The sequence below is a fragment of the Mchenga conophoros genome, linkage group LG7, assembly GCF_057382185.1.
Source record: "Mchenga conophoros isolate Kocher_MC1m ecotype Shallow Benthic linkage group LG7, M_conophoros_male_GT1.1, whole genome shotgun sequence".
NCBI lineage: Eukaryota > Metazoa > Chordata > Actinopteri > Cichliformes > Cichlidae > Mchenga > Mchenga conophoros.
The window spans coordinates 46739307-46764157 of NC_140532.1; the positions used below are offsets into that span (position 1 = coordinate 46739307).

General features: G+C 40.1%; 2 protein-coding genes across 6 annotated transcripts in view; both read left to right on the forward strand.

Moving 5' to 3' along the window:
• Positions 1 to 4539, forward strand: part of znf618 (zinc finger protein 618) — a 50262-nt gene extending 45723 nt beyond the window's left edge. For all 4 annotated transcript variants that reach the window (XM_085279735.1, XM_085279732.1, XM_085279736.1 and 1 more), the window contains one exon: positions 131 to 4539. In XM_085279735.1, coding sequence (XP_085135861.1) covers positions 131 to 679 — 549 coding nt within the window. In that variant the 3' untranslated portion in view covers positions 680 to 4539. The remainder of the gene's footprint in view (positions 1 to 130) is intronic.
• A 14620-nt stretch (positions 4540 to 19159) lies between these two features.
• Positions 19160 to 24851, forward strand: part of pappaa (pregnancy-associated plasma protein A, pappalysin 1a) — a 104212-nt gene continuing 98520 nt past the window's right edge. The window contains exon 1 of one of the 2 annotated variants that reach the window (XM_085279737.1): positions 19160 to 20838. In XM_085279737.1, coding sequence (XP_085135863.1) covers positions 20448 to 20838 — 391 coding nt within the window. In that variant the 5' untranslated portion in view covers positions 19160 to 20447. The remainder of the gene's footprint in view (positions 20839 to 24851) is intronic. The other variant, XM_085279738.1, reaches the window with a different exon arrangement.

Genomic DNA, 24851 nt, shown 5'->3' on the forward strand with positions numbered 1-24851 from the left:
GACCGGTACTGGTCCGAGGCCCGGGGGTTGGGGACCACGGTTGTACAATACACAGTGTTTAACAACAACAAGATAAAGGGAGTATTTTCTATGAGTAAGTACTGACAGTATCATTTTACCTTTTTGCCAGGTTGAACGAGCTCACCAGGTTGCTATGGTCCTGGACCCACAGCTCAAGCTGCGTTCAGTGCCAGCCTACCAGCATGAAGACATAATCTCTCGTGCGTGCGAAATGGCTGCTGAAACTAGGGATGGTGGTATCACTGGTGGTGGAGGTTCAGGTGGTGACGAGCGGGACGCCGATGGCCCCCCCACTCCTAAAATAAGCCGAGTAGAGGGAAGTGGAAACAATGGTGGCCCCTCACGCGGGTCCTCCTCATCTTGCACCGTGTCTGGTAACGATGACAGCCAAAGCCAAGTTAGACAAGAGATTTTTCAATACCTGGCTGAGCCTCTCCTCCAAGGTGCACCTGATCTCTTCCAGTATTGGAGCTCAACAGTGGGCGAGAAGTTCCCCAGGCTCGCTCGCCTGGCACTGTGGCTACTTGCAGTGCCTGCTGTGGGCATACGCAGAGAGTGCGTGACTGTGTGTGAGCAGAGCTTGGCTATGAAGAGGAGGCAGCAGGTAACTGCTGAGGAAATGAACAAACTAATTTTCCTTCACTCTAACATGGGCTAGAAGAAAACCTAACTAACCTAATCAACCAAACCTTCACCTCCAACCAATGACTCAAGACTATTATTTATATATTTTAGGTTTAGCCTAACTGTAAACATAAATGTGTATGGACATTAAATACTTCTCGAGACAAATATTTAAAGATAAAGTCACATTGTTAAGGTTGCAAACACCCATAAAACAATACGGTGTATTACATATTTTTTATGGAGTTGTTAAGTACTGTGGCCAAAATGTAGGGGTGGAACAGTAACTCTCAAAAGATTGTCCTGTTTGGTACTCTGCCCTCGGTTTGGGATGCACACATAAGCAGGATGAGTTTAGTCTTGTCACAGCCAGTGATTTGATTTACTCCAGCCTATTAACTAAACTACTACAAGGCTACAATGCTGTTATTCTCACTGGATGACAACATTTTCAGGTAAAGAATTCATTGCTTGAAGCTCCTGTCATAGACCTCTGAAAATTGACTGTCAAAGTTGACCAGGTATTTACAATCTCTAAAGTAATATTCATTGGTGTATGACAAAAAAAATCAAGCGGTGGATCTTCACTGCCATTGCACCTCTGACAAATAGGTGTACTAGGTTTATCATTTATTATCACAAGTCATAGAAATGTTTATTTTTCAGCACATTCAGCCACGGGCAGGTAACTGAGAGCTTAATCATTGCAGTTGACTTTGATGGTTGCATCAGTGTCCTAAAATGTAGCTGCAGATGATTCGCATGCAGTGCATGCAACTTTTTCATTTAAAAAAGTAAAAAGTAGCAGAAAAACACAGACAAAACAAGTGTGATGCTTTTCTTTTTTTATGTTACCAATGGTAAAGAAAAGTGATCCAACGTTTTCATTCTAGATACAAGTCTTATGCTGCTAGATATAAAAGTCAAACTCACTGACTTGCACAGAAGAGACGAAATGATAAACGTTATCTTTGGTGGACATTTCTTTACAAGTGATTTTCATACATCTACACAGAGGAAAACATCACATTAGAATCTGTTTGTGGTTCGATTTCAATCAGCTGTACCATATCCTAACAGGCAGTTACAAAAACGTGATTAATCCGTACATTATATCGAGCAGTGACAGCATTATGTGACCCTTTTGACTATCTCATTGTTAGTTTCCAGTACGGCTACATCACTCAGCTCTGTAGCCGATTAAGAATTGCGTAAGTTGTTTTTACACTGAAGACATTTTACCTTTGCGTTTCCCTCAGATGAAAGGCTGTCGCTTGGAGGCAAAATGCTAATTGATACTTGCATAAATCTTTGTTTGCGCCTATAAATCTATTTTTTTTTAAGCTCAGTCTGAAAAGACTTGTCAGTAGGGACTTATGCGCTTCGCATTTATAATTTCGTATATACATGCTGTCTTCCTTTTGTGAGCTACACGTTTCCCGTTTTAAGGCAATAAGCTTTATCCACAGGCCATAGTTTTTCCGACTGTTCTCATCACACTCCTACAGTTAATTATCAAGGATAAACTCTTTCAGTTATTTGTTTGTAAAATCAATGGGATTTTCTCAGGAATGACCATATCCAAGAAGGCACCGCCACTTTTCCTCACTGTACCGAAAAGAAACCAAACTGTGACCTCAATGCCGAGGTATGTACTGAACCGTGACTTTTGTGAAACGTTCCACCCCAAATACAGTTAGTGCCAATCGCAACAAACAAGAGAAGAAACACTGAGGGTTTATTTTTTACAGGACACATTCTGCTTGTGCATTTACTAAAGTCAACGCATGCATATGTCAAGTTATTTATTTTTTTATGGATCCTAGTATACATACACTTGAGCTTTTACCTCCTAAAATGACTTGGATGAATGGAAGCTATACTGTAAATCTTGTTTGTTGCTTCTGGTACTAATTAGTCGAGTACTGGTTTGTTATCTCTGTTTTTTGGGCCTTAAGTCTCTTTCATGCAATCACCTTAAACCCTACAGTCAGAGCCAACATCATGCCTTTATATTACTGTTTAATGGCCTTCTTTTCATTCAAACATTCATTTCCTGTTTCAGTGTCACTTTTGACCTTGAATCGGTTCATTTTTCCGGCCAATAGAAACACTGACACACTGTATTTGGAACTGATGTCACTACTCTGATGCTTCTGCATATCGTGCTTATTGACTGAAAGGCTGCCCCGTCATCCTCGTAGCGATCGATGCTAATCATCCGCATTTGAACCTAAAGATCACGTCCTTTTTTCGAGGGTTGGTGAAGGACAGTTTACAGTTAAATATAAGGTTAATGTGACTGTAACCTTTTAGTTTGTGAAGAATGACAGAAAACGACACGCAAGAAAAGAGAGGGAGCAATTATCAGATTATGGTTGGACATCGGATTCTTTTATTACACCAGAATGCCCTTTTTACTTATGTCATAACATTTGTCATCTTTGTTTTAGTGGCATTAAAACTTTAAAACCCTTATGTCAATTAAAGGTCAAAGGCTCTGCATTACAAACTGTTCATAACTACACAAGATGTTTTTTAATAGACTGTAGCCCTCCTTACCTCCAAGCTTTGATTTAGTATTTCATAAATGCTTTTTTTCCCCATAATGGTTTTCTTAATATATCTAATGTGTTTTTTTAAATATATATATTTATATATTTTGGTAAAAAAAAAAATCAAAAAAAGAAGAGGAAGAAGAAGAAAAATTGCTGTAAATTGTATTTAATTTTTTAATTACCAATCCAATGTTTTACCTCAGTACTCAGAAGGTAGTGTTGTAATTTAAAGATTGGGAATCAGATGTTCATACAAAAATTTAGGCTCGTCAAAGACATAGTCAAAATACTGTACAATGATTTGTGGTTTCAAGTTATCCTCAACTGAATGATGAAGGGATTTTTTTCTTAGAGTTTTTAAATAAGTATTTTCAATAGGATATGCTCTGGGACAAAATGCCATTGTTGACGTAATGATGTCAACTTAATTTTCTGTAGAAATAGCGTTCTTTTGTTGATTAAACGAGTATATCTAAGATATGCATGCTTTTAATAAGAGTTCTGATATATAACATTATAAGCCAGTGTCTGTCATCAGATGGAAATGAATCATATTGGCTCTCAGTTGATGTTTAAGACACCCCGGACTGAATCCTAACCTTTCAAGGTGGGAGTAGCTGTGCTGATTGTGGACTGGTGTTAATGGGTTGACATCATCCATTTTCAGAGGATGTATTCTGTAAATACAAGAGAACTGCTGTTTTTATGCCACAAGGGGGCACCTTCATTTCAGAGATAAAGTAGGGAGCACCAATAACATTATACCTCTTTTTCTACAGTAGCATTTCAGAAGGTTTTGATATAATAGAAAACTCAACTTAGATACTGTTACTAGAAAACTGAAATCAGCTGTAAGTTTTATTTTGTTTCAGGATTTTAACTTATTCAGATAATAAAAGTTTGGTTGTTAAAATGTGGTATAAGAATGCTAACATGGAGATCTGTTCTGTTTTAACTATGGATTATAGTCTGTATTATCAATTCAGGTTAAGAAATTAGTGTTGCTTTCATCCTATTTTACAGGTATTTCTTCCTTTTTATACTCTGCTAAAACGCAAAAAAAGTATGTTTTGATTCTCTTCATTTTGTCTTTTTATCGCACTTTGGCAGCATTTTCCTGTGTAGAGTCAGATCTGAGTTGTCTTATTAGTAAACCTAATTTATACTTTTGTAGCAACACTATTTTTATATAATGGCAAAGAAAGGGTTCGGTGTCTTTTTCGTTGTTTTTGTTTTTTGTTTTTCCTGTGTCATATGACAGCGCTGTTCAATGTTTCTTGAATACATTACCCACTGTAGTATGTTATGTGTGAATAAACTCCAAATCTGTGTCAAACCGTGGTGCAGAAATTTTATTTATCTGCGTGTGAGTGTGACTGGAGAGAGATTACCTGGATAGTATTGTTTGTACTTCTTGTGGAAGTGTGTATTCAAGTGTTGCAGTGAAATAGAACTCTGCTTCTGTGTTTATCAGGCGTGAAACCTTGAAGACGTTTGTGCATATTCCTGCAAAATGAGGCTGCCTGCTTATTTTCAGAACAAATGTAGACTCCCATCCAGAACGAAATGAAGCACAGTCTTTTCCCGGTGGCCGAGGGAGGGGAGGAGGGGACGGCAGGCCTCAAACACATGTAGAGGGGAAAGGAGGTCTTGTTTAAAGAAAAGAGCGACTGAAGACTCACATGGGGAGTGGATATGCAGAGGCTGCTTAACTGCGTGCAAGGGTTCCCCAGGGGCTGCGTATAGGGCTAAAGAGAGAGGGGGTGGGGGGGCCACTGGCAAGCAAGTGTTCGTCATAGCCTTCTGTGTTGGCTTCCCTCTTTTCGCACCCGGGTCAGTCATCCCCCAAGGTGCAAGCAGCAGTCTGCAGCCATGCAGAAACTCCCGCGCTCTTGCCTCCTCCGCTGCTACCAAAATGAGGGGCTGCCTGCCTAATTTGCAGCACATGCATCCAAGTTGGCCTCCCCCACTCTTCCTCCAGTGCCTCACCAACCCCCTCACACTCACTCACACACACACACACACACACACTCTCTGCAACCTAACCTCCTCTCTTCAACACCCCTCTGCTGAAGGTGATATTTTTCCACAAGCTATTACTACTTTGACTTGCAAAGTTTGTTTTTGCTTACGGCACCAATTGCTCTATAGCCGGCCCCTCATTTTCAGTCATTTGGAGAAGAAAAATGTAGAAAACAACCCGCCCACTGGACAATTGCTTCCGTTTTGTTCTGGGTTACAGAGAAGTTGCAGATCAGCTCTTTCTGAAGTAAGGAGGAGTGCGTGGGGGCTGCTCTGCGGTCAGCACGCACGCACAAAAGTCATATAGAGAGAAAACGACTTGTTTATTCACTGCTGCCAAGTTCTAAAATTGTGAATTTAAACGTTGTAATGTGAATATGACAAATGTGGCAGCAGATGAATGTAAAGGGGTCTTTCCCCCTGTCCCCCTGAATGTGAACACTAGGTGGCAGAATGTGGCTTTTTATCAACTGCAGAGTGTTTGAATTAAATAATGAACAATACAGTGCAAACCAGCATTTGTTACAAACATGAACAAACATTAAAAACTTAGCCCTGGGCACAGCATATTATTGTAGGATCTTTACGATATAAAGCATCTCGATCTGACTGTTGTGATTTGGTGCTATAACATTCAGTTGAATTGAACTACAAACACAGGGCTCAGGAATGGCCATGCATTTGAACCAAAAGTCAAACATTTGCTAAAACTGCATTTCATTTCCTACGATTTCAGAAGAGCTGCACATTTCTACGCACGATGCCCAAATGCCCATTTGCCTGGTTTTATATAGGTGTGTATATATTCTACATACTGAAATAATGAGAGAAAAAGTTATGTTTCTTTTAAACTTGCTTACTTGTTTCATTCAAGTTTAAAGAGGTAAGCAATATCTCTACTTACGCACTCTTGAGCCACTCACTTACTGCTCTGTTGCAGCAACCATTATTTCCTTCAAAGGTTAAGGTTAGCATTTGTTATATTGCATCTATGTTGCAGGTTGTCATGTTAAAACTGGAATGGTAATAACCATTAATTAATGGAGAACTAGGTAAACTTAAGTAGTCTCTCCTATATAATGGCTCATCTCCTGGTGTTTTCTTCCATAGTTGTGATACTGCTGGAAGATACAGCAAACATTCCTGTGACAGCACGCACAGATGTGCCATTGTGGAGAAACTCGTTTACCTCTGAAACCTCAATAGGCTTAATGTACCATCTCAAGCTACCAGCAGTGACAAGGACACTGACAAAAAAGCAAAAGTAGAGAAAAATCAGTAGTGGAGTGATAAGGAGAGCGCAGTGGCCACCATGGGCAAAACCATTCCCTGTTGAGGATGGTCTTCTTGTCACCTCTTTTGTGCACCTGTTGTCGATTTGATTTGCACTAAGGCAGGATTGTCATAGGTGTAGATTATCCTAACTTGGCCCACTGGTATCCCTTGAAGTTTAACTGACTTTGCATTAAACTGTGAGTTTTCCCAGCACTGTTAACAAGCACTAAATAACCGACTGAGAGCACAGTGGTGCAGCGGTTAGCACTGTCACCTCACAGCGAAAAGGTTCCTGATTCAAAACACCTGGTTGGTCAGCTAAGGCCTGTCTGTTGTTGGAGTGTGTGAATGCTCGCCGCGTCTGTGGCAGTTTCCTCCACCTACCCTAATTCCTCCCAAAGACATGCACTTTTTGTTAAATTAACTACTTTTTTCCACCCAAAGTGGAATGAAAGTGCTGTATGACTGCATAATGCTGCTTAATGCTGGGTAGTGCATCTGTAAACATTCTTTGGATATTAGATGTAGCAGGCTCCTATAAAGTTCTGATTGCTGGCAGGTGTCACTAAAGACTGTGAACCTAGAGACTGTGGTTTGTGCCCTGTTCCCTTTGTTTACTTTGATTGCTTTTTCTAGCAGTTAGGTTTAGGCATCATAAATATGACCATTTGAGAGTCGGTCTCACTGTGGTCATCACATGTGCATTACAGAATAATTACTATTGCACTGTTAAATAAGAAAGATTAAAATGTAATCAACTATTCACCTACCTGGTTATTTACAGTGGGTATTATAAAGTTTTAGCTGATATTTATATTGCTAAATATGGGCAATTTGGAACCTTCTATGTGAGCAATTTTGGACAGTGAGAGGATTCCAGAGAACCTTAAAAAAATTCCCTGACTCCAGGAAAACAATTAACATCATTATATCCCACTTACGTTTACCACCTTCACTGCTTTGACTTTTTTGGGCCCGTTTTTATTTGAACTTCTTCTCACAGACCCTTAAAAAAAAACGAGCTCATTAAGTTGATAACTGTACTTTAGGCGGTAACACACACGCAGCCATCCAGCAACATTTCTAGTAACAGAGAAAGTTCTGTAGACTTCCTTTTGCCCTTGGCTGTTACACAACAACAAGAGAAGCATCCAGGTTTCATTTTCCCAGTCCGAATCAGGTGGTGCATGTAGCTTTGCTCCCAACCTCTGGCACTGACAAGGTTGGCATCTTCACCCCTGCCCAACCAATACCTATCACAGCTGTCGCAACTCGTCTGCTCAGTGAGCGCTGGAGGGACAGGGAAGGACAGGCGGAAGGAAGTGTTCTCATCCTCCTCTCCTTGTCCTGTATGGAGGACCCGGTGGCACCACCACTGTAGTTTCTCCTGCTCAGCAGGTGCTGACTTTTATCAGTAGTGACATGAATGTACAGAACTGCCAGGGCACATCCACAGAGTTGCTGTCAGGTGTCGTTCCCGCTAACACTCCACCTAGCCCCTGACCTCACAGGCACCCAGTGCGCCTGTCCGCTCGCCTGCCTGCTTCACTCCCTCTGCACACCTGTGCAGGCACACATGTGCACACAGGCACGCACGGCATATACAAGCTCCCAGTCTTCCTGTAGTTGTCCAAAGGATGATGTGGTTTCTCACGATGCTCTCAGAGCATCTGTGCCCTCCCCAAAGCCATGTGAGATATAATATGGTATAAATACTGAAAACTAGATGCCTTTACTGGCACACATGATAAACATCAAGGAGTGTCTGTGTTCCTTGCATGTGTCTGCGGTGCGTTGTTGGAGTAGATAATATTATTTCTGAAGGAGCACAAAAAGAGTCTGACAATAAGGCCTTTCCCTGCCTATAACAGTAGAAATGGTAGCATTTCAATATTTTAGATCCGAGTCTGCTTTGAAGGGACGCATTAGGCTGAAAATATGATTCTTGACCTTTGGCTTAAGGAAGGGAAGCTTGGTCACTGGGATAAGAAGGTCAAGGTTAAATTTGCTCTAAGGAATAGATTTAGCCCTCCAGTGATGTCTCCCTGATCTCACCATTATTATTTATTAATGGTTTTCATGATCTCGGGGAGCACTTCCAGCCTCTCCATGCAGGCTCAGAGAGCTGTAGACAATGACAAGAGGCAGACAATTATCTAATCTGAATTTTAGACCCTTTTAATGAAGACCATATATTTTGGGGATCAGTGAATCCGCCCTATTTGTCTTGAGTAAAGACATCATTACCCTTTTGCTGAACTTTTATATTCAGGATTTCTCACACTGGTCTTCACATGCTGTTATTAATGATCTTGTATATCTTCACCAAGAGCTCCTCAGGTTTGACAAGTAGCAGTATATTGAAATAAGATATTATATCGTCTGAGAGTTATTACAAAATGTGAGAAGTCGGGGGGAAAAATGGACTCTTCTGCCTTGGCTTACTATGTCTTATTCTCACACCTTCGGTTTGTAATTCCTCTGTCTGCTGCGCCATTTAAACGTCTTAAAAATGAAACTGCTGAAACAGTAATCAGCAGCTGAATCAGGAGGAAATGGGAATCGAAACGGAGTTGATCAAGATCATTCTGTCTGGTGTTCAGATCCATTTGCAATTTGCAGTATTGTCACAGTAGTGAGGTGAAACTAGTGAGCGTCATCTGAATCACAATGACAGTCAGACACAGTCTCACTAAACTAATAATGGAGAAATAAATTGTACTTTCTATGCCTTTCATTGAACACTTTGATTAAACTTTCACAGTCTAGGCTGGAAGTAAACCTATGTGAACCTCTGTGGTCTAAAAACTACCTCTTGAGGTGCTCCAATCAATGAGATGAGACTGGAAGTGTGGGCTGAAGAGGTACCCATCCCTATAAATAAATGCATACAGGGTGGTTATTGGTAAAACCTGCTCCTCTCAAGAAAGACTGGTTTGTGTGAAGTGTGCCGAAATTGCAGCAACTTCATAAAAAGCATCAGAGAAATTCATGAAGCCTGTAAAGCCTGGAAAACAACTTTTTAAGACCTGAATGTTCGTAATCCAACACAAGAGGATCATGGGTAACAGCAGGAATTGTATGCAGAACAACTTGCTAAAATCTTTGTGTCCGCTAAAAGAAAAAAAGAGTGAATGATATTTCTAAAAGAAGGGTACTGCAAATATAACCACTGTGAAAAATTAGCAAGTGGAATGATGAGATAAAAGCAGAGCTTCTTGGCAAAACGTGTACTACACTACCAGTCAAAAGTTTGGACACACCTCATTAAATGATTTTTGGTCCAACGAAACACAAACCAGATGGGACGGCATCTCGCTGCAGGATGCTGTGATAGCCATGCTGGTTCGGTGTGCCTTGAGTTTTGAATAAATCTCCAACGGTGTCACCAGCAAAGAACCTCCACACCATCACACCTCCTCCTCCATGCTTCATGGTGGGTAGAGACCATCCGTTTACCTTTACCTAAAGGCCTGATTTGCGCAGTCCCCTCTGAACAGTTGATGTAGAGATGTGTCTGCTACTGGAACTGTGTGGCATTGATGTGGGCTCTAATCTGTGGTGCTGTTAACTTTGCGATTTCTGAGGCTGGTGACTCAGATGACTTTATCCTCAGCAGCAGAGATGACTCTTCCTGGGTCGGTTCTCATGTGAGCCAGTTTCTTCGTAATGCTTTTTGGGTTTTGTGACTGCACTTTGGGACACATTCAAAGTTCTTGAAGTAATGGCGTACTGTCGTTTCTCTTTATTTAACTGAGTGGTCCTTGCCATAATATGAATTCTAACAGTTGTCGAATGAGACTGTCAACCTGACTTCTGCACAACACAACTGATGGTCCCAACCCCATTAAGAAGGCAAAAAAATTCCGCAAATGAACCCTGACTAGGCTCACCTGTGAAGTGAAAACCACTTCAGTATGTATCTATCAGAATCAGAAACTTTATTGTCATTGTCACAGGTACAACGAAATTAAGAATGGTCCCCGATCATTGCATCATCCCTAGCAATATCAAAATATATCCAAACATGGAATAGTATTTCCGTCCTCCTTCCCTTTTTGCCCTCGACTTGTCCAGTTTTCTCCGCTTTTTTTAATGACACACTACATACCATGGTGAGATATGACAACGTTTTCAGGAAATAGCTCTTTGGGAATCATCTTGTTGGTGCAAAAATACTATTTTGAGCCCAGTGAACTGTTATCTTGGGCGTTTTTTGTAGATTCACCTAAAGAAATTGGAACATTGTGTTTTTCTGTGGCAGGCTTCCAGTACCAAAGGGTCTAAAGATACAATTTAAATTGGTTGCTTTCTCAGATTTCCATTATGTGTGGACACAACACTGGTTCATGTCTTGAGTTCAGTGCCTTTTCTATGTTTAAGTGATTTATAGGTCAGAATTAAGTGATTAAACGAACAAAGAAATATTTCTCTAAAAATGGTCAGGTACAAGGACTGGACTGAAAATGAGTGGGGGAAAAAAGGCAAAAAGACAAAGAAAAACTTTAGGACCTTCAAAGAGCCCGTAGAAATATTGCTCAAGAGCACTTAAAAAAAAATACAATTAAGTCTGGAAGGAAAATATATATGAAATAAAATAAAAATCAGGAACGCTGTACTGTATTCCTGAAGAAAGCTTCCCAAACAGAGTTCAGGCTATGTTGAAAATTGTGGGGTATTTTAAAAAAAAAATGTTTTTAGAGTTGTATAATCTTTGTTTTTACCCCATGTAGTCTATTTCCATGTATGTTTAAACACATTTCAATAAATCACTGCATCTGCTTACCTAAATCTCATTTCCCAGTAAAATATAAAGAAACGACATGTGACTCAAGACTTCTTTTGTTTTTCTTGTTTTTAAGCTGTAGTCTGTTCGCGCAAACCCAAATCCATTTTGATGCTGCATGTCATGACTGTGTTGTATAGCTGCTAGCTTTAAAAGAATTATCTTTCACCTCAGAATCGCCCATTACGGCACGCCCTTTATGTCTGGCTCTTGGCCAGCTAATGTCATGCAAAGTGTTGCTCGGGAAATGAGGTAAAGAAAGTATGTTTTTGATGATTTGGCACTAATCACCTTTCCTTTCTATATTCCATCATCGCATTTCCATGATTTGTAACTCCTTGGTGGCTGGAATTATTCCTTAGGGAGAATAATTCCTTGGCTCGTAAGCAGCACTCTACTGAAAATACACACTGGGCAATTTTAATTTGAAAGGATCCTTAAAAAAAACCTGGCCCATTTGTTAAGACTGTTTGATAATCAAAGCTAATGGATCATTTCAATTTTCTTAACTCTGCAAATGCTAAAAGCTTGCTTGCGACTTGTAATTTAGAAATGTGAAATGAGGTGATTTATAATTAAATGGAAGTAGAAAAAAAGTGGAATTTTTCCATAGTAATGATTAAAGACAAATGTGTACCACTATTAACCTAATATTAGCTCAAAAAATGACCACTAAAGAAGATGAAGACAGCCATTGTCTGTGTGCGCGCGATTGTTATTTCATAGGAAATGGATCACTGTGCAGTTACTGATCTAAATCTCCAACAAAGTGTTGCAAATCTAGAGCAAACACAGAAAGACCCAAGGGCATTACAGGTGCATCACGATGACGCAGGCCACTCATCAATGAGTAGCACCACTCATTAATGACATTGTCCTCGACAATGTCATTCTAAATTGAGGGGGGAAAAAGGAGGCTTCTGGATTCTGTTCAGCCAGGCAGGCTTGTTTACATTCTGCCTATTCTTAATGCTCCTAATTCTTTCTGGCATTCTTTTTCCCCTCTCTCCCCTTTGTTTTGGTAGAAGCTGGTATCCTATTGGTGGAAACCAAAAGACAACTTGATTGATCATGCTGGGGGGTATCGATCAATCTGATCCTGTGCCATGACCCTTGTCCTTCCAATTGACAGCGGTCTCTAATGAGGCCTCACAAAAGAGACCACAGGGTAGGGGGTTTTAGGAAGGGCATCTATGGGGAAAAAAATAAACCCATGGGGAATGGGTAGTGTGCACGCGCACAGCCCAATCAACTTGGTGCCATTGTTACATTGTGGTGCCCTCGATAACCCCAATTTGCATAATCGGCTTTTGCATTGTTTGGCCCAGACACATTAAGGTGCAGTGTTGCATTGTTGACTCCAAATCAGCACGTGCCTATTGTTTGCTCATCTCGATGTAGCATTATGCGCTGCTGACTTATTCTGCAGCGTGTTTTTCTGCTTACAGACTTTTTGCATTGTACTGAGCACATTTTGTTAAACACATTAAGTTTCCTTTCTTAGTGGACCAGTACTTGCATTACATCAGTGATGTTTGCAACAAAGCACACTAATTACAAATTACACATAAGACCATAAAGTATGTTCTTTACAAAGTCCTGCTTATTTTGTTTCCTGCTCTTTTGCCTCCTTGTTAATGTCTACACCTTTAAAACGTGCTAACTCGGTTTCACCGCACAAACCGACCAACCAAAAACACCTGATGCAAGTCAAGAACGCTTTGAAAAGTTGCCATTCAAACAAAGAGCAGGATGTATACTGTTTTCCATGTAAATGTGAAATTAACTGGTGTTCGCCCATTTACACTGACACACAAAATATTTGTTCATGTTCAAGCTTTGTATTTAACATGCTTCCAGGCTCTCAATGAAGCTATTTCCATTCAGCCACAGTCCTTTCAAAGACAGTCATTCAGATAAACCACAGAGTGCTACATGCACAAGGCCATGACTCTACTGGGACCTCTCCATGCACCTCTGTGCTTTCTGAACATTGTGAACAAAGTTATTCCATTTATTGTTCATGTTAGTGCAAATATTGCCCCGCCAATGAAGCACAAAACTTCAAAGATGTTTAGCAATGAAGCTTGGTTCTATTACTAAAGCGAAAACTTTCATAGCTGTGAAACTTGAAACTTGTAAAATGCTCACAGAGGATACTTGAAAGAATATTGACTTTGTTCATTCTTTAGTAGAACTCGTCCATTTTGTGACAGGCTTCAGTCTTAGTCACTCTTGCATGTACAGCTCATGCAAATATCCCAGTTGTGTTGACTTTTCTGATTGCAGAGCACTAGGGTACTGCAAAACAGTTGTATGTAGTCAATCTGCAAGTGCACACAGTTATTGTGTGTTTTCAGAATGCTGAAGTGGAATATTAACAGTATTATTTGTGTAATAAAAAAAAGTTATATCTAATTTTTCAATATTTTTACAACTGTTCTTGCAGCTATTAAGTGCCAGTCTACACAACAATGTAGATACAGAATAGCATTTAATTTATTTCTGTTCACCTGATACACAAATGTACATGTTCACAATGCAAGATGTCGTTACATGAGGTTTCCTGATCAGCCTGATCCAAGCCTGTTGGAACACCTTCTTGATGGTACAGTGTTAAAAACAAATTTCTACAACGTGCGCTACAACACGAGTGGCCATGAATGCATACGCACCTCCCTTTTCTTGCAAAGCACAGAGCATCTGACTTTTGGTCCAGCGAATCTTTTAAATCTCATGCTTCAAATTCACTTGTGAGAAACAGGGAATGGGTGTTGCACGGATTTAGTTTTTGCACTCTCCACAAATCTCTGCTTGCCTTTAAAGCAAGTCTTCGGTCGCCCTAAATGTTTTTAATAAGACCAAGCCATTTTTCTTCTAATGGGCCATATCCCATTCACCTTACCAGACATTTTTCCAGTCTTCCTCACCCAGATGGCTCAGACTACCTCAAGCAAATAGTTCTAGAAGTCTTCCAAGAAATAATTTCTTTCCTTATTTCTTTCTTGGAATGCATTCAGTTTCAGTCATCATTTGGTGAACAGGGGGTTTGTGCCAAATTGTTGTCAGTCCGGGGGACTTGATGCCTCAACCTGGTTAATACCGCTGCAGAAACCGGTCTGCTTTGTGTTTTTATGGACAAGCGTCACTGCAACTGTATTTCAAGTAGGCAGGCTAATGAGCTTTTTAATCATCTCCATATGGACGTGCTCTAAAGTCTAGACGGAGGGGCAGTAGTAGTGGTAAGCGATGGTGTGCTGACTGTGCCGTACTCTGCACCCCTGCACATATAATTTTTCCCCCACAAGCAGTAGAGTTAAACCAAGGGCAAGCCTTGGTTGCCATCGGGGACCTATAATGGGTTATTGTTTACCACACAGCTCACAACAGTGGCTAAAATCCAGGATGTGAAAATGAGGAACACACTGCTAGTGCACATTTATGTATGGAGGCTATAAAAGTGTTCAGTACAATTCTGCATTTGCTTAAAAATCCCGTTAAACAATTTTTCCAGGTATTATACAACTTTTAAAAAATTGCTTCCGTCTCAAGAGGGTCAAAATATCCATCTATAAAGCCACAGTTCAATCTTCAATAAGTTTAAGCCATATTATTCAGACCAGGGGGCAACAACCAGAGTTGAAAAGGTAAGCCAGTAATGTGGAAGCGGCATAAACTGCAATTCCTCTAGGTGCTATTTGAGGCTGGCTCCATAGACGCCTATGTTAAAAGGATCAGCTTTAGAGCATTATAAAGCAAATTTATAGCCTGGTACAAAATGTTTTTAGACTGTATGGATTATTTCCCGCTTCACACCATATTTCATGTACCTGAATAACTGAGCTAGGGGTGTGACCATGTTGATTGACAGAATTCACTAGTTACATTTTAGTTACTAGACTGGACCTCCTCACCGTGAGTGTGCTGTTGTAGCCATTTTGGACCATTTTAAAATCAGTTATCTAAAAAATATTATGATTTGCTGTGTAATACAGATCAGCCAGTAAGTTTGTATTTACATTTTGGGGAGTTAAATTCCATTCCACGGAAAAAAATATTCTTTCAAATACTAAAATTCCTTTCCTTTGCCAACACACTCATCCAATTTATATGTAGAAATTTCTTTATGTATATATGAATAGATTAAAAATTTACTAGCTACAAAGTAGCTTTCCCTTAAGCATTCCTTCCTTTACGTTTCATCTACTCTAAGTTTGATCCTAGTTTACTAAATGAACACCCTATATTAAGATATCTATTATTGTGTCTAGAGCTCATGTTACACTCATGTTTTCATGAACTTTGATGTAACTGGGCTCATTTTTGCAGCTGACAAGTCGTCCTCTCCTGGCCATTTAAAAGAATGGTGGTTTAAGGCTTTTCTACACTGACTTTGCTTTTCACACTCTGACGTCGTTAAATTGTTTTATATACAGTCTATGGTCACATCCTGTCTTCCTGCCACTTTCTGTTGCTCTATACCTGGAAGCTATGACTAATAAATTATCTTTCACTTCGATAAGGCAGGACATAGGAGCAGAATGGGAGGCTAGCGAGGATGTAATGTGTCACAGGAGAGGGATGCAAGTACTCCCAGAAGCTATCATTAAATTAAAGATATAAAACAAGCTCCCAATCATGTGCCTGAGTTATTTTTTTGACTATACACTGTCATGTATAGTGACCTGTGATGTGACATGGGACGGTTTGATTTGCTGACCTCAACTGATGTGATTTAAACACACAATTATTGACATTTCACTCTTCATCCACAAAGTATTCCAGTGTATTGATTTTATGTATCATACAAAGCAGTAATCTGACCTGTCCTCACTATGAATAACATTTCCCATGAGTATGCCCATATTCTGATTTTTTTTTTTTTTTGACCATCAACATGCTCTCAGTCTTTAATTTTTGTGTCCATATATAATATTCCCGGTGTCCAGCTAAACTTGCTGTCCGTGCGTACATATAACTTACAGTTGTCAAAAGCATTAAAAGAGATTAAAAGTGATTTATGTGATTATTTACATTGTCTGTTGTCTTTGCAATATTCTTTCTAAAAGTAACAAATCAGAACTGTTTCTGTTTCTTTCTTTTCTTTTTTAACCTGAAAATGTGTGCGTGCCAGTTTTCATGCAATCGCTGACTGAATATCTGGCCTGTTATGTGTTTGTGTGTATCACTGGATTAAACTCTTAAAGGCTTTAATGGGTATTCTGTAGCAGCATTATATTTAGAAAAAGAAACCACCTCACCAGGTTCTGGCACTATTATGAAATCCTGTTGTCAGTGGAGCTTTTCTTTTCACATCTCTCAACCTTTCAGAATTGTCCCCACCCCCTCATATTTACTACAAACCTAATCTGTATTATTCTTTTATGTGTTAACACTGTTGACACTCAAGTGTATATCATTGCATTCTACAGATCATCCACAAAAATGAGGCAAAAGCATTTAGGTTTGCGCTTTAGAACAGCCACAGTAACAGATTAAGCCGGATGCATTAATGGATTATAGGACAATGTGTTTTTTTCCCCTCCTGTTGGACTCGCATTTCTCCATGGTCACGTACTATGTGTAGCAGGAAATACGGGATTATTGTCCAGAACTGCAACCACTTTTCTTTATGCGGAAGAGATGGGAGGACAGCAATGGTCGCATCACCAATGGAGGACGAGAAGCAAAGGCTAAAGTTTCAGTATTCTTGTGACTGTAGTGAAAACAACATTTAAATGGCTGTCGCGCACATGCAGATATTTCTATTGAAAACTGACTTATTGTCCATTTGTGTCGAGACCTCACTCATGTAATCTCTCATGGTTACAAGTGAGTGGTGGAGGGTTATTTAGATATTGAAGCCAAGTAATCCTGATGTCTCTTATCCTTACTACAAAAGCTTTTCTTGGCCTATGTCTTTATGCTGGGATTGTCTTCGCCCTTATACGCCATGATTATACGATGTGCTGCACTAAGAAAACAAATGATAAAAAAATAGACTGTTACAGTTACAACTTTTCAACTTTGTTAAGCTTAAAATATATCAGTTATCCATTTTGACCACTTTATATGTATATGAAACACACTTTTATTTCTTTTCTTTTGTCCACTCACATGAACCTTGATGACTTTCTGAACTTGACGTTACGCTGCTTTATGATCTAACTCAGATTTTGGTGGAGGATACTGTGACATTATCTAACACAGGGCACTGTGCTTCCTTCCTGCACCATCAAACCCTGGAATAACTTGGAATCGGCCTGTTTTTGAAAAGAAAAGCTATTATGATGCTCCATTACTGACAAATGGGGCAAGAAGGCACACGATTTGAACTTTGAGCACGACGATTCGTTCATTCCCCGAGGGTTCGGACAGTTGGTGCAAGACTATACTAAAACAGTTCAATTCAATCTCCTTGCATAACACAGCAATGGTGAATGACCTTTATGTGAGCATGTTTCACACATAAAGGTCACCCCCCCCCCCCCCTCCTCCTCCTCACCCCCACCATCTCCAAATCCTCGCAGTCTGAACATAGTGTACCAACCTGAAAGGATGCTGACTGGGAGACATTATGCCATCTTTTCTTCAGCAGTCGTTTTCCTTCAAAAGTAAAGCAGAAGAGACAGAAAAGGAGAGAGTGACAGTCTGATCTGTGGAGGGAAGAAGTGAAGAATGTAATTACAGGACTGGAGAAGTCTTTCATCGTGTAATTGGATATACCTTAGTAGGTTTTCATTTCAATTTTCCTGCAGTATTAGCACCTGATACTACCCATATTTTATGAAAAAAGTAGATTGAACATAACTATAAACTTGCATTTTGCTCACTAAATGGATACAAGTTGAATAAACTGCATTCCAAAAACAACTCCCCTAAGCTCTCATGTCTGAAAGTGTTTCAGACATACAATCTCACATACAAGGAAAAGTTGGCTCACAAGCAAATAAAGAATATGTGTTAACATTCAGGGTTTGGTCACAAAGTTGCCTGATGTCTTCTACAAAAAGAAAAACAAATAAAATTAAATGGCAAAAAAAAGATCCATGCAAAACTCTACAGTACTTACAGCAACTTTTAAACACCTTTTTCAGCGAGAACCTGGTCAAGACACAAAAGGAAATATGCGACACAAAGTCACAATGCCATATGAAAAAGAAAGCAAATATTTGGTGTTTACACTGTCTTCTCTTTATGGCAGGTTGTACATTTTGGCTGTCTAAACACACATTTACAACAAACAACTGGAGGAAAACAGAGGGAAATGCTGACATTCCAGCTCTCCGTTTGTATGGAAAGCCACTAAAGGTAAAGGCCTTCTCTTTTCTGTGTGTCAAACTATCCTCAGAGTAACAGTAACACTGACCAAAGGACTGTTTTTATTTCACTCGGCAGCTTGAAACTCATGACTCCTTTGTCCTCGGTCTTAAAGGCTTAGAAAGTTTTGAGTGTGTGGTTTTCAAATTCACATCCATCAAAAGCGATGATCGGTAAACACTACTAAGTGTGAGTCAACCTGAAACTTGCAAATCTCTTACATTTTCTTTTCCCTTTTCACGTTACTTTGAAAAAAATAATAGTCCTTGTGTGGTAAATATAATAGGATAAACATAGCCTGAGTTTAATAGAGTTTGCTAGGTTTCATAAACAAGCTGTTTTAGACTCTTTTTTTTTTTTTGCTTGTTTAAAAGCATTACGCTGAGGCTTTTAAATAAAAGAAAAAAAAGAATCAACATATAATCTATCAAATTAAGTTAAGTAAATATGAGATTGAAGCTGCCATTGTTCTCCCATTACTTCTCTGATCTACTGCTTACTTCATTTGGAAATTGCCTTAATGGGAAACATGACTTTGACAGTACAGGACAATTACCTTTCATAAAGTACATTATCCTTCACTTAAAACTGAGGACTTTCCCAGATGACAGTGAGTAGCGACACTTTTTGTTCTTTACCAGTTCCAGATATTATTTGGCTTGTTACAAAATAAATGACTTGACTCCTGCAATGTAAATAATATTTACACTGAGGACTATTTCAGCTTCGGAAGTGGAGGGAGAACGACACAGACTGAACTCGTTTTTTATGACTTCAGAGTGCTTGGTTGAGGTCCTGTGCTGTGGACTCGTAGAAGTGCTGGATTGTTTAAACTGTAACCACTAGAGGGATACATATACGCCTTCCAAACAGCGAAAACATCATCCTTTCACTATGTGCCATAGAGAGAATTACCCTCAGTGAGAGTTGCCTACCTGTGTGACTTCCCACTATGAAAAAAGCACACAAACACACACGCGCGCACACACAGCCCCTGAACATTTGAAACATGACCTGTTCTTTAAAAGACTTTGGAAGTCCTCTAAAGCTGACAACGAGCTCCGACTCCCCCAAGTGTATCTGCTTCAGGCAATCAATGAGGACCGCGATGGTTACTTGTGCAGCTCTCTGTCCCCGTGTCTCTCTTCTGACTAACTAGATATTATAGTACATTTCAACTTTTTATACAGGCACACAGGAAAAGGGAAGTTTTGGATTTCCTTTTTTTTTTTTTTTTTTTTTTTAATGACATCTCACCTCTTGTTTTCTGTAATAAATATGAGAGGTCGGTTTGCTGACACTTTCCTTTGGAATTTAATAGTCTATGTGCCATTACTTACTCTCTTTTACGGGTAGGGAAGGAAACAACAAAAAGGTGTGACAAGAGCTTGGCGGACAACTGTGGATTTCTGCAAGTAACTCCTACCGTCCAAAGGGGGATGCGGGGGAATCGGCCGGACCCCCCTCTTGATTGATTACTTATTAGTCATCCCTTTGGCTAAATGGGACCCATTGAAAAGGCACCGTGGAACACATACATGAATGAAATATTCCTGTGTCCCCTGAATGTCTCCAGAGTAGTTTTGCTTAAGAGAGGGGGTCGTGGCTTAGCATTATAAAGAGGGAAAAACAGCATAGCTTTATGGGTTTATTTAGACAGTTTCTACGGTTTGACATTCTACCGCTGTAAAAAGGGAGAAGGAAAAACTCGAGAGGATCCCAAAGAGAAGAACATTGTGGACATATTTTTTGTAGTTATTCCACTGTTTCTTTTATTATTTTTTCCTCATATTTTATTTTTTTTAATTTTTTTTATTTTTTGCTATTTCTTCTCCCGAAAAATGAAACTTTGGACATCACCCTGGGTGTCTTGCCTGGTGATTCTCATCTTGTGTTTTGGATCAGAGTGCGGGATAGTCCGGAAAAAGGGGAGATCCAAGAGGGAGTTGGTGCGCATTAGGGAGGCGAAAGCCACCATCCCAGGGGCTTGTGCCACACGTCTGCCCCGGGGCAAACGCTCTTTGCCCGGCTTGGAGCGACGGGTGCTTCGGCAGCGCCGGCGCTCCTCTCAAGCGGAGGGAAACTCACCAGACCGAGGGAAAGCTGTCTATTTTACCGGCAGGGGAGATCAGCTACGGCTGAAGCCTGGCGTGGAGATACCCAGAGGCAATTTCACTGTGGAGATGTGGATCAAACCGGAGGGAGGTCAACGATCGCCTACAGTGATCGCAGGTAGGCTACTTTATAGCACATCCTCCATCCTATCATCTGCACAACTCCTTTTATTAGTTAAACTTCAAACTGAAGAAAGAATGGAAGATAAACATGCAAACCTTCAGCGTTTTATCCCAGTCTATTTAACAAAGCAACATGCAGTTTCAGCGAGTTGAAAATGAGTTCATCTATCAGACTAGACAATGATGTAATGCTCTAAAAAGTACAGCGGATATTTTAGGTAGTGCAACTATAGGGTCACTGAAGATTTTGATCATATTTAAGATTTCCACCTTACAGAGGTATGATCGCTGCAGTAAAATTTTATAATGCAAATGTGTTCCCCCCTCTGTTTTACCACTTTGTAATGTTCGCGTACGTGAGTAATAAGAATTGTAAGTCATGAAATGTAAGTGGGGATTAGTAGCAGCAGATATAGGCTACTGCATCAGTTGACCGGCAGCTGATGTCACTGCGCGTAAAATGTAATCTCTCAACCGACTTGGCTATTTTAAAGCTATGATGTAATGGCCAAAAGTTTGGGAGGGAGCATGTCACGTCAGGCACAAAACGGGAGAGACTCGATGTATGTGGAGGCGCTCAAAGCTCGCAGCTCAAGCCGCAAGCTTGTGCGCGCGCGCGTGTGTGTGTTTCTGTGTCCCCCTCCCCACCCGGCCCCTCCAAATCGACACCTTTGGATTGGCTACCGGAGTTACGAGACAGGACTGAGGGATCCAGGGTTTCCCCCCTTCTTGAGCGAAAATGTGATGCTTATGTTTGCTTATGTTTATGTGGTGTGCTTTCATGGTGTTGTGCACTGTCACCAAAACGCAGATGCTTCTGTGAAATCATGGTCGTCATCATCGGCGAGTTTCTAATTTAAGGCACAATCAGATAGTGATGATGCATCTCTCTATCTAGCGACAGAGCATAGCGGGGTCCAGTCACTTCAGTAGGACCCAGCCGTCAGAGGAAAGCACTGTATCATCTGTGCGCTTTTTTTTCTCCTGTTCTCGAGCCGTGCGTAAAGAAGCACTGAAAAGGCGTTTAAACGGCATTGTTGGTTGTGACCAACGGAGCTTTTGTGCATTACAGGATCGGATATCTTTTTTCTTTTATTTCTTTTCTTTGCCGATAGGGAGCGTAGCAACTCGTTGTCTGCCACAGTACTTGTGCAGATGGCTTTCTTTGAACTGAACTGAATTGAACTCAGTCCTCCTCAGCTTACTCCAAGTCCACACGTCTAGGGGACTTTACTCAACTTTACCAATACATTTACTTATTTACTTGCTTCCTTGCTCCGTTGTTGCCGCATGTGTCCTAATCTATCTACCCAAAACAAACAAAAACAATCAAACAAACACCTCGCCCTCCAAAAGAAACGCCCAGAAAACAAAAACCCTGGTACCACACACACACACACACACACACACACACACACACACACACACACACACACACACACACACACACACACACACACACACACACACACACACACACACAAAATAAAATAATAATAAAAAATTCACTTCTGCCTGCCTGTATTCACATACAGTAGCTAACCCTGGCCAGTTGGCAGGAACATGCTCTGGAAAGCCAGTTCCTTGTAAGAGTCTTAATCTAGAGGAGAGGGGGGTAAGAGGGTCTGTTGTGACCTGAGTGACTCCTGATTTTTTATAGAGGATGGACATGATAACAGGAACATCTGTGCAATATAATGCAATCCAGTAAAGCAATAGCACAAAGGGCGGCCTCCATATTGACCACAGAGTTAAATAAACACATCTCGTACACAATTCTGACAAAAATGAACGTTATAGTTCTTGCAGATGTGGTATGGGATTTCATCATTTTTTACAGGTGTTGTTGTTGTTGTGCCCAGCCCCCCACCTACCACTGCCTTCTAGAGATTACTTTCCTGTATAACCTTGTGTATTCAGTTTTAAGATTTCCTTCCATCAGTGAGCCAGAGATTGGACCTAAAGACAACAAATTTGTCAGTCTAACAATTTCAACTGAGCCTAATCTTTTAAAACCAATTGAGACCTCAAAATCCTTGTGCCCCTAAAATGCTCCATCCCCATGTTTTGATCTAAGCACAGTGTTGTTGGAGGAACTGTTTTTTTATTGTCTTGTTTTTGACTGCCACAATTGCACCCCCCCCCCCCCAATTTTTATACGGTTCTTACAGGATGCTCTTTTCTGTGCAACTGACTAGTTAGAGTGAGCGCAGGCTCAACTGTGAAATATATTATGTTACTTGAGACTCTTTGACCAGTTGGAGTAAGAGTTTCTTTCCTCTGGCCTCATAAAATTATTCTGAATGGGATTGTGTCCAAAATGCCTTCAGTAAGGAAAAAATAGATAAAAGAAAACTATCTTCCCTTATTGCACTCAGTATGACTGACTTAGCTTTAAGTTACTTTTATTATATTTATAGAGTTTTTGTTTTGGCAAAATATTAAAATATCAGCATTTAAAGAGGTTTATCAGTTTTTGCAGCCCATATTTGTAGACTGGCTTTTTTTTATTAACTATTTTTTATGATAAAGGAACTATTCAAGCTATAGTTTCATAGTATCTATGTGATCAAATAAAACATTTGTAAATACACATTTGAATAGTTTTCAGCCCCTTAAAACCAATCACAAGACCCCTCTGGGTCACATTTGACAGTTACATGTGGTCAGAATTAATCCCAGGTTTAGTATTTGAACTGTTACAGAGCACCACTCACAAACACACATACCTTTCTAAGCACACAATCAGAACATCAAGTTCTGCGTCCGAATGTTATCCAAATTTGTTGTGCCCGATTAGCCTTTGTATCCAGGTCATGTCGGGTTTTCCCGAAAGAGGAAAATAAATCACAAGAGGAGTGCAGGCTGTCTTCATAACCTGCTGGAGACAATTATGTGCAGTCGCTGGCAGATAATTAAGTTGATAACAGATGTATCTCCTCATTGCAGGACGATACACAATAGATATCATGCTCATAAACTAAGTTTGTTTAAGGTTTTTTTTCATGGCTACTTAGAAAAAGTATCTTATTGGTTTATTAATTTAAGTGTGATACAGTACTGTGCAAAACCTTTGAGCTTCCTCTTATTTTCCTATATTTTGCTTCCAAGGTGCCAGACCTTCCTGCGAATCTTTTAAGCCGTCTTGAGCAATAGTTCTCCAGGCTTTCTGAAGCTCTTTCACAGTTTTTCTTTGGACATTGGCTGCTTTTGCATTAATTTTCAGTCCAGTCCTTGGAGTTGATCATTTGAATAAGAATGTCTTTTTGTTTTTTTATATTTTAACCATAAGCTATGTATCATACATACATAAAAAGACACCTAACTAGAGATATGAACCAATATTGTGCCTGCAGATAACAGACAGCTGAGCAAAGAACTGCCAATCACATCTTTAGGCACTTTGTAAATAGTAACTTGACATAAAACACAATGATTGCTAAAGAGAGATAAGAAGCCATTCTCAAGGAACTAAAACATGGAAATAAGGCTGAGGTTTGCCGAATTACAGGAGAACTGGACTGGACTGAAAATCAATGGCAACAGATCTTAATGGAGTGACGAATCCAAATTTGATTTTTTTTTTTCCGCAATTCCGCAAGTGGTGTTTGGATATTGTCAAAGGTGAGGATGTTATGAACACAGAGAAGTCCTACTGCCAATGCAGTAACGCATTCCTTTATCAGTCATGGATTGGCCTACACAGAGCTTGGACCTCAACATTACTAAAGCAGTGTGGGATCGTTCTGACAGAGACAGAAAACAGTAACAGAGGCAGCCAACATCCAAAGAAGAGCTTTGAAGATCTGCTCATTGAAGTGACAAGAAAGCTTGTCTATGAGAGGCTGCGCTGGTTATTGAGGTTGAAGTGTAGTGTAGTACTCTATGTATATTTGCACATATTTCCATAAATCACAGCAACTAACAACATATTAGACAATAAGGTGTGGCACAAGACTTTTGCACATTGCTGTGTGTGATCACAGCTAGTTACCCACAAAGAGGTTG